Here is a 9,478-nt window from a genome sequence, read left to right on the forward strand (position 1 = left end):
CCCCTATTTTAGCCTTTACTTATCCCAAAGAAATAGGTCAGGATCCAAGTTTTATTTACTGATTGAAAGTACTTCTGTTGGCTATGCTGGTGTATTCCTGTTTCATGAAGTGCAAAATGGATGCAACGCTGCTCAAAGCTGAAGTCAATAGCAGCTCCCCGGACTTCCTTGTTAAAGCACATTAAGCAGAGTTCACCAAGAGTGCATGTTCTTGTACTTGGCCCACTGTGGTTGTTTTGCATGTTCGCAGCAGAATTTCCATAATTACAGGAGTGCAGGAAAGAGGTCTGGAGGCTTTCTGTCCCTTTGGAGAGGTTTTGTGTGCACAAAAATGCCCTCAAGAAGATGGGGTAGCTAAACGCTATGCAATTTGGGAGGTTCATCTGTCTGCAGAGCAACCCTCCAACATGACAAGAGAAAAGGAAAGGCACAGTGGCTTCTGCAGTTCAGCATACACAAAAGCAATCGTTATGTCAAAGTTCTCAAGTCTGGCAGCACAGAGCAAGCTGGGCTTCATCCCACAGTCCCAACATATGAGGAACAGGTATGTTTTCTATCATATTCCCGAAGCAGCAGGGCCGTTTAAAAAGTCTGTTCTCTCCCTTGCTGTTTTCAGCCTTTGTGCTTTTGCTTGGCTACCTCAGAAGTGAACTCAAGCCATTCTGTTATGTGGCTTCTTTCAACTGGCTGCTAACAGTGGAAAGTGACACTGTGCCACCCTGTGTCTGGTAGGAAAAAGTCCCCTCATCTAAAATACCTTTAGAGTGGAGAAGGCTGGCAGGGATATAAAGAAAAATAGTCAAAGATTGTGACAGTAACTTAATTTTAATTTAAGACAACTTAATCATGAGCCAGTTTGCCGATTCCCCTCCATTTGGGAGCATAGGTTATCGTACTCCTCTGGACTGACTGAGTACTGTGAAAGAACTTCTAGAAATTCTTCAAGTGGGCAGAGACCTGCTCTACATCCTTTCACCACTTGCTCCTGCAAAGGCAAAGAGACAAAATCACAGATCCTGTGTGTTGGCAAAGCCCTTTTTTGCTGATACTGATGCATTCTGCAACAGGGAAATAGGCTAGTCGAGGCAGACGCGGAGAGGCAGAGGTTCAAAGTCTTTGCCTAAACAGATATCTTGGCTACCACGGATGCGCGGTAGGTGTCTTACTCTGTTATATGGCTTGATGGCATGCTCAGAACTTGTTTCACACCTTTACACAGATGCATGGCAAAACCAAAAGCCCAAGGTTTGTACAAGAGGCTTCCCCTGGGATCTTACCTCTCCATGGTAAGATACGCGAACAAACCATTCTTTGGACTGTTGGTGCTGATAGAGTTCCAGGGTCACATCGGCAGCATAAGGTGGCCACTTGTGATCAAAGGTGCCCAGTGCCACCAGGAGAGGAATAAGGGTAACGTCGTGAGAAGCATAGAGAATGAGCTTTCTGTTAAAAAGGGGGAAAAACAAACAAAACCCAAACCTAACATGTTAGCTGTGTACCTCCATGGATAGCCAGCAGCACTCGGGCTTTTTCTAGCAGATGAGCACTCGTTCTCTTTAACACACACACACTCAATATCCTGCTGAACCAGCCTTTTGCACTGACAGCAAGTCAGAATTTATAACTGTTGGAAGAAGAGATCTGCCCTGTACCTGGCCCTTTCAGCTGCAGATGAGGGATCTATTGCTTCTGTAATGTTTTTCTGTAAGGTATAGAAAAGGAGACCAACACTCATCTGAAGAACTTCTCTGTTTAAAAAAAAAAAAAAAAAAAGGCAGAAATAAATTACTAGGTCTTAAACTTTCAAATTAAATAATTTCAAATGAACACCTGGGAACCGGCTTTTCTCCTACAAATTGATAACATGTATAGCGTGTACTTAGGAACTATTAAATGCAACTCCTGTGGTTACTTTTTTATTTCAGCAGTTACATAGTCACCACAGAGGTTCTAATGTGATTGCAGATTGGGAGGGGAGAGGTGTTAACAAGCAGTCTCATGAGGTCTGGCCCACATAAAGGGAAATCTAGAAACTCCTTGATGTTCTCTATGCTGTTTTGTTTCCCTAGTTGTGATTTTTTTTAGATGCATGGTTTTCAGCTAGGGAAGATGACTGCAGCTGCCTGTAAAACAGCAGCTGAAGTTGCTGGGGTCTTTGGCAGGAAGGGGAGGGGTGGGATTCGAGAAGGTGGTGGCTATATTTTAAAATTAGCTTTTACCCCTGTATTGAATAAAGAGATCTTTACACATCTTCTCGTGTGAAGAGACTCGCTCTACCTAATGAACACATCAGTGCAAATGAAGGATGAGCGCCACTGTGACTGTCCTGGGTGTTGTGGGAGTGGGGGAAATCAGAAAATCAGTCTTTCGGTACCCAAGATCTCTAACACAAGTTAAAAAACAAGACTAAGGCCCCTAACAGAAAAGGCAGTCCTATACCACCGCCCAAGAAGAGCTGGCGAATATAGCAGCTGCAAATGAATCCGAAAGCAAAAGGGCTGCTAGGCTAGCAACTCAGCCGCCTTCACAAACAACTGTGGAGGAGGTAATTAACTGCATGTAGCAGCAGGTACTTTTGCAAGTAGTTGCATGTGTGCAAGGCCTGGCATCACCTTTTCCACTAGCACTAACACTTCTCAGCCCAGCTGTGCAGGTGCCATCCCTGAGATAAACTTCCCAGGTTGGAATTCAGACTGTAGTTGTGCACCTGCAAGGGCCGCCTCAGTGCTCAGGCTGGCAGCATCTCCTCTGCTCTTCTCCTTTTGCCTTTGATGCAAGTTCCCTTAAACAACTGTGGCAACTGAGGTGTTCTCTGCTTACCTCAGTGGCTTACTACTGTTCCTCAGAGGCTACTTGCTCTGTGACTGTCAGCCAAACGGGATGCAAGCCTACATCTTGGCCTCCTCAGTATGGCCTCCTCTTTCCTAGCTCATGTTTCTGGCTGAAGGCACTGGGCTTACTGAGATGGCTGAGGCACAAACCTCGTGAGGGGTAGCCTCTGGTGGGGGAATGCAGCAGATCAGAAATGACTTCTGTCTGCTGCAGTAAGCTGGTGTAGCTCGTCTGCCCTGGCTGAGCCTAAGACAACCCTTAAGGCTGGAGGCCTACAGGCAATCACCTCGAACCATCTTCCAGAAGGAAAAGCACCGAGTCAACAGATCGACGTTCAACTGTCTGCTGAAAGTTCTTCAGCACAGGGCAGCTTGGCAAATTGTGCACCTGAAAGGAGAAGATGTAGTGTAACAAGAGGGGGTTGACCCTTTCTGAACCCAGCCAGAAGACACATGGATGCCTGCCCACAGAAAACAGCTGTTCATGTCACAGCATTTGTACTACAGTATTGTAGCACCATGTACGGTACTACGGTGTGCACGTGAGGGGTTCTAGGGTGGTTTTAAACACACAGAACTTTCTCTGTGTACCAAAAGGATGGATGTTTGTTCTCGAGGATACATTTCTACGTGATGGGAGTGTAACCCCTTGAGCTATTCAACCAACAGCCAGACCAACTCTCATTACCTCAAGCAAAAAAGAGGTACTAAGGGGGGTACAAATAAGCCCAGCTCCCTTCCAGTGGCAGAAGCAGTCTGGCTTACAGGTAGTACGGTGGAACCAGGATTATGATGACGCTGCTAAGTGCTGACTGCCAAAAAGGGAAAGCACTTTGTAAACGGTGTAAGCAAGGCCAAACTGCTCTTAGCTCTACTTCATTACATTTAAAAGAGGCACTGGATTTCAAGGTAAGTACTGGAGATGAGTCTTCACCCATGCTGGAGCAAGGCTTACTCCACATCTTTCTTTTTAAAATGCTGTTTCTACAAACTTTATGGACTACATAGAAAGGTATTGGGGTACCCACTGGTATCGGTGTTGGCACTCCATGGTTTCCTCCATATGCATGGTAAAGGGATGTTTCTTTCTGTGACAGTGCAACAGAACTGCTCAGCTCACCTGCTCAGCAAGAATGTTATCAAGGAGGAGAAAAAAATCCACAGACTTATCACCATCGATACCCATCTTCTCCTTAATTGTTTTCAAGTCATCAGAGATACCTGGCTGTTGCAGAACATTCTTCAACTTATGCCTGTCAGGGAATTAAGAAAACAAACCAAAAATTTTTAATACATCAGACTTCCTATGTTTTAGGGTTTTTTTGTGACCCTAGCCTCACATCAGTGAGGGGTAAAAGAAGCACCGCAGAATGAGGGATTCCTGATGTTGGAAGTCTAAGATGGAGAGCAGACAGACACCATATCTAGATGTCAAGGATCGGAGGTGGCTATCTGCTCTCACAGAGGTGGGGGAAAAAAATTAAGATGAGATGGTAACACCTCAGAAGTGGTTCCCATAAGGAAGGGCTGTGTATCAGTTAACAGATCTAGTCATACTGGAACAGAAGAAGTCTGCGTCTTCAGGGAGTACACCTTTAACTGCCTCATGAAAAAAGAAGGGGTAGCAGCTTTGAACTGATCGCTGTATGGTGTGGGAAAAGGGAAACACCTAGGTACTCACTTAGAGCTTTAAATTCACCTCTCACTTTGTTAGAAGCTCTTCACACTGGTTTAAACTTATTTTTAAAAGGTTAGCTGGAACATCCATGCTGGTCATGTACTTAAAGCAAATTATGTTGCATAGGTTTGGTCTTCTCTGACCCTGATCTGTTGGGGAGGAGGTGGGAAAAGTTTCTAAGTTTGCTCTTTATTTTTTTAGGGACAGCTCTAGTTTCTGTTTGAAATCAAATGTGCTAGAAGTTCTGGCATAGGTAGCCTATAAGCTGAGGCTGTACTTATTACTGCAGCTTAAAAAAATCTACCTTGATGTGGTCACACAATGTACTCAGTTGGTGGGCTGAGGGGGGAGTGGAAGAGATTGCAGTTTACTCCCTTTTTGGACAGCCGATGTTACTAGAGGGGGCTGAATGTGCTGCTTTTATGGGCTGTCACCTCACCACTTTCAAGAAACAATCCTTTGCCTGCAGAATCAAGCATTATATAATGAGCTTTTGCAAGTGAATTCTGACAACTCTTGAATTTTGGACAAAAATATGGCACTGTATAATCCAACTAAGCCATAATACATTTTTTTTCTTGTTCAGATTCCACCCCATGCCCAACCTGACACAGGCATTCAGAGTACTTGACTCTGCAAACATTAACTGTTCTTTCTGTGTAGGATGTTCCTTATTTTACTTCATTAGTCTTTGTTAAATCTGTTAAGGCTGAGTATATTTCAGTTTCTTCAAGGTATAAATGTGACAGGAATGTTGTAATAACCCCCGAACCAGAAGTTGAATATAAAAGGAGGCCCAATATGTTCACAGTTGAAAGGCTTGTTAAGGGATGTAGATGACATTAATTCTGCCCTGCAGCAATGCCGCAGAATAGCTGTACATTAGCTAGTAATGAGTGTTTGCTAGACACAGACTAAATTAAATTGGTCTTTCAAGAAAAAAAAAGTCTCTATTTTTTTTTTTTCTTATGGTGCCACTGCTTGGTATATGACTCTGCTCACTGAGTGTTTTATATAACTAGCTAACCATTCCAAAGAACAGTAAGTGGCAGGGGAAGAAACTGGGAAATGGGAAGAAAATGTGCTGTTTTAAATTGCTACTGCTGAAATGAAACAGCAGTGAAATCATAGGGGGAGATATGGTGGGCAATTACCTGCTCAGGCATTTCAGGCGCTGGCAGTTGTGGTAATTGGGGTAGAGGATTTCAGAGCTTGCTTCCTCAGTGACAATGACAACAGATCCTGTGGAAGGAGAAGGAAGCTTCTGCAATCACTAGTGCATCTGCATGTCTTTAGACTGCTTTAATCACTCCCACAGTCTTTGTCCTCAAGTCCATTGTTGCCAACTAGCAATTCCCCCTGAGCTATCACCTGCCAGACAAGCCACTGCGCTTGTTTCTGTGCACACGGCATTTAGTTCCACAGGGATGTCTGCTGTGCACCTTGTAAAGCTTTCTAGTTGCGTGCTCAATTTGTCTAGTGTTTGTATGTGCCAAAAATTAGTTTCTGTGTCATGAAGTGCAAGGAGCTCTGGCAAGTCACTCCTACTGCTTGTTCCTGGAACTGAATACGGAGGGAGCAGAGGTGATGCCTTGAAAACCCAGAGTGTATTTCTAGGGCATACAAGTAGTTGTCAGTTGCAGGATACAACTGAAAGTTACTCCAGATACTGAACTTGTAATGGATCTTGGCCAAGATACTTGGGTTTCTCTGAGAAACTTTTTTCAGATGTGCATCTCATGAACAACGGACCTGGAACTCTTTGCCCTCTTGATTCTGAAGCTAACCTCCTCAGTAGGTCTGAAATGTCAGCATTCATGGCAACAGATCCAAGCTGAGCACCAGCAGAAAGCTACACAAAGAGAGAGGGAGCAAGTGACAACTTTGTAAGAACCCACAGAACCAGAAGAGTAGGGGGAAGAAGCAACAGCTGGGACCCAGAGAGAGTTGGGATGAGCAAGGTGTGTGTGCATCTAGGGAAGACTGAGAAAGGAAAGGCACGAGTCAGAAGTCTCCCCAACCTTCTTTCTGCTGTTGGTACAGCCCAGCTAGCAGGCACCGTGTGGACTCCAGATTCCGGAAAATATTAGTGGAGCGGATGCTGAAACAGAGAAAGCAGTCCGTGAGGTAGCACTTTTTCTTTCACGTGGACACAGCTGCAGCTGGGGAGGACTTGCTGGAACTGAAGGTTCTGGTTTCACTGCGGCTTTGGAAACCCGTGGTAGGATTCATCTTCCCTCACTTATAGCCGTCTTAAAGGGCAGTTCAGATATAGATGTCTATTTAACTTCCCTTCAGAGGCAAGTGGAGGTAACAAATTGGCACTTCTCTAGCATAATTTTTATCTCATCCTGAACCAGATGCTGCCAGCATTACTGATGTGAGCAGCAGGAGTGTGCTTCATCTCACTGAAATTTAGTCACTTAAGCTACAGTGGGTTAAACTGTGCTCCAGAAATGCCTGTTTCCCTTCACTCACCACAAAGATGCATGGTACCACCGTCAATAGCTAAAACTAGGTGAGATGAACCTGTCCCTGGCAACACTCTCGGGATGGCTGGGGCACTGAATGCTTTGGGTGTCGAGTGAGTTCCAGTACCGGGCTCCGCAGGCTGAGCAAAGGTGAAGGGGCAGGAGCCACACAGTCTGTCTTAGGGCAGAGAAGGGTGTGCTGGTCAGAAAGTTGCCCTAGCACAGGGCTGCTTGTTGGGAGAGGGAGGAAGGATGGGAAGATCCAGGAGGGAACCAAGAAACTCACAAGACCTCAGCGGGCTTAAACGTTGGTGAGAGAAAGTTGGCTTCTTCCACGTATCTTCTCCTTAGCCTTTCCCCCAGGGCAAACATCTGCTGCATCCCTACTGTTGTCAGCTGTCCGGCGATTGCACCACCCTAAGTACAAAGAAAAGGAAGGGTCTCCAGAGGAATATGAAAATAAAGCCTACAGAGGGAATATGAAACCACCGCAAAATGCAGCCTCACCTTGAACGTGGTCTTTTTGTATTGCTCCTCGTAGGGCGAGGGAGGGCGAGGGCCTCCATTTAGGTCAGTCACCACGTAATCAAACTCGGTGTGAGCGGGCACGTCTAAAAGAGCGGAATGCCATTCCACCTGTTTCAAAACAGCGCTTCAATGGAAAATGAGGACTTTCAAGAGCATTTTAACCAACGCCAGGCTGTTCCTCTGTGCTGCCTTGCCAGCGATGCAGGACCAAAGTGATCTCTGCGTGCAGAAGCGACGTTTGCTGGGTTTGCTCCTCTACGGCGCATCCCCCGCCGATGGTGCGCGGGATGCGAAGCGCTTGCTTTGCTTCCCTGCCTTTACGGGACAGAAGCTGCGGGAAATCGCTATCGCTGCTGTTCGTTACGCACTGAAAAGGCTTCGTGCGCGAACCACCCGAACTCCCACCGGCCGGCTCCAGCGGCCGCCCCCCCGGGGGCCGGGCCAACGGCGAGGAGCCCGAGGGGAGCGGGAGCGCCGGGCACCGGCCCCAACCGGCGGCGGGGGCAGCGCTACCCGGTGTCACCGCCGCTGCGGGCCCGGGCCCCGCCGCCCCTGCCCCGGGGGGTCCCGGCCGCCGGCCCCGCACCCTGCCCCCGCCCGCCCCGCCCGCGGGGGTCCGCTGGAGCTCCCCCACGTTCCCCCCAGATTCCCTCTCGGTAGCGCCTTGGGAAGGGGCAACAACCCCCCCGCCCCGGCCCAGGCCCGCTCCTCACCGGCGCTGCCCCCGGGAGCGGCCGCAGCGGGGTGCGCGCCCCGTGCCGGAACACCACCTGCACCAGCCGCAGCTCCAGGCCCCGCCGCTCCCCGCCGCCGTCCCGCTCCGCCGCCGCCCGCCGCCGCCGCGCCCACACGGCCAGCCCCGCCAGCCCCGCCAGCCGGGCGCCCCAGCCCATGGCGGCCCGGCACTGCGCGGGGGCCGGCGGGAAGCGGAGTTCCCCCACCGGCCGCGGGGGGCGGGCGGGCCCGGGGGCGGACTGCGGCTCCCGGCGGGCGGCGCGCCGCGGGGCCGGGCTTGCCGGGGAAGCCGCCGTCAGCGGGCGCGGCGGGTGGGGGCGGCCCCGGGGCGGAGGCAGCGCCGCAACACCTGCGCGGGGGGGCCGGGCCGGGCCGGGCCGGGCCGGGGGGGCCTGGGGGCAGTGGGGCCGCAGAGGGGCTTCCGCACGGGGGGCGGCGGTGCCGCCTCGCCTCGCCGCCTGTGTTAGCGCCTCCCGGGGCGGGCGCTCCCTGCGGGCCGGCTCACGGTGCGCAGAGGGCCCGGCTTCCCGGCAGGGAGGCGTCGTTCAGGGCCGGGTTGGGGTGAGCGATTCCCGCTCTCCCCTCCGCCGGCACAGCGCGCTCCGGTGGAGGCCGCCGGGCCCGCGTTGAGCTGGGTGCGGGGAAGGGGCCTGCGAGGCGGAGGGTCCCCGCTGCCGCCGGTCAGCAGCCGCTGGCGGGGGGAGGCTCAGCCCTGCCGGGCCCGGGGCCTGTGCGCAGCCCGGTGCCCTCGGCGGAAGGGTTCCTGCCCGCAGTCCCCGCCGCCTCTCCCGGTTAACGGCATGGCGGAGGTGAGGGGGGGAAGGGCTCTGCTCCTCGCCCATCGCTTAGTTCGCTCCCTGCCTGCACTCGGCCGCCCCGTTAACCTTGCCGGCAAAGCCTTGCCATCAGCGCTAAATGCGGCAACGGCGGTTTGTTCTTGTTTAGATAACGTCTTTTCCTGCTGTGAGTCCGCTAAACGCGGCCTTTTCCAGTTCGGATGCGCAGGTGCGGGCACCCTGGGGAGGGGGCAGCGGCACGGACCCACTCTTGGCCTCTCCTCCCACCCTGGGGAGGGGGCAGCCGCACGGACCCGCTCTTGGCCTCTCCTCCCACCCTGGGGAGGGGGCAGCCGCACGGACCCGCTCTTGGCCTCTCCTCCCACCCTGGGGAGGGGGCAGCCGCACGGACCCGCTCTTGGCCTCTCCTCCCACCCTGGGGAGGGGGCAGCCGCACGG

The 9,478-nt window shown here is 51.2% G+C and overlaps 1 protein-coding gene across 1 annotated transcript; it reads right to left on the minus strand.

Moving 5' to 3' along the window:
- Positions 1-806: 806 nt before the first annotated feature.
- Positions 807-8,497, minus strand: ACP6 (acid phosphatase 6, lysophosphatidic). The gene is made up of 10 exons (XM_055802919.1): positions 8,222-8,497; positions 7,488-7,616; positions 7,267-7,397; positions 6,531-6,610; positions 5,664-5,751; positions 3,952-4,084; positions 3,119-3,219; positions 1,653-1,748; positions 1,278-1,443; positions 807-985 (listed from the first exon to the last, which is right to left on the minus strand). Exons 1-10 carry the CDS (start codon positions 8,399-8,401, stop codon positions 845-847), a joined length of 1,245 nt encoding a protein of 414 aa, XP_055658894.1. The 5' UTR covers positions 8,402-8,497; the 3' UTR covers positions 807-844.
- Between the last annotated feature and the right edge of the window lie 981 nt (positions 8,498-9,478).

The sequence above is a fragment of the Falco peregrinus genome, chromosome 4 (genome assembly GCF_023634155.1).
Source record: "Falco peregrinus isolate bFalPer1 chromosome 4, bFalPer1.pri, whole genome shotgun sequence".
Classification (NCBI taxonomy): Eukaryota; Metazoa; Chordata; class Aves; order Falconiformes; family Falconidae; genus Falco; species Falco peregrinus.

Coding starts and splice junctions, on each gene's coding strand:
- ACP6 (XM_055802919.1), bottom strand. CDS start 8,401: ATGGGCTGGGGCGCCCGGCTGGCGGGGCTGGCGGGGCTGGCCGTGTGG. Junction 6,611..7,266: donor TTTAAGCCCGCTGAGGTCTT/GTGAGTTTCTTG, acceptor TCTCTGTTTCAG/CATCCGCTCCACTAATATTT. Junction 3,220..3,951: donor ATAACATTCTTGCTGAGCAG/GTGAGCTGAGCA, acceptor TTCTCCTTTCAG/GTGCACAATTTGCCAAGCTG.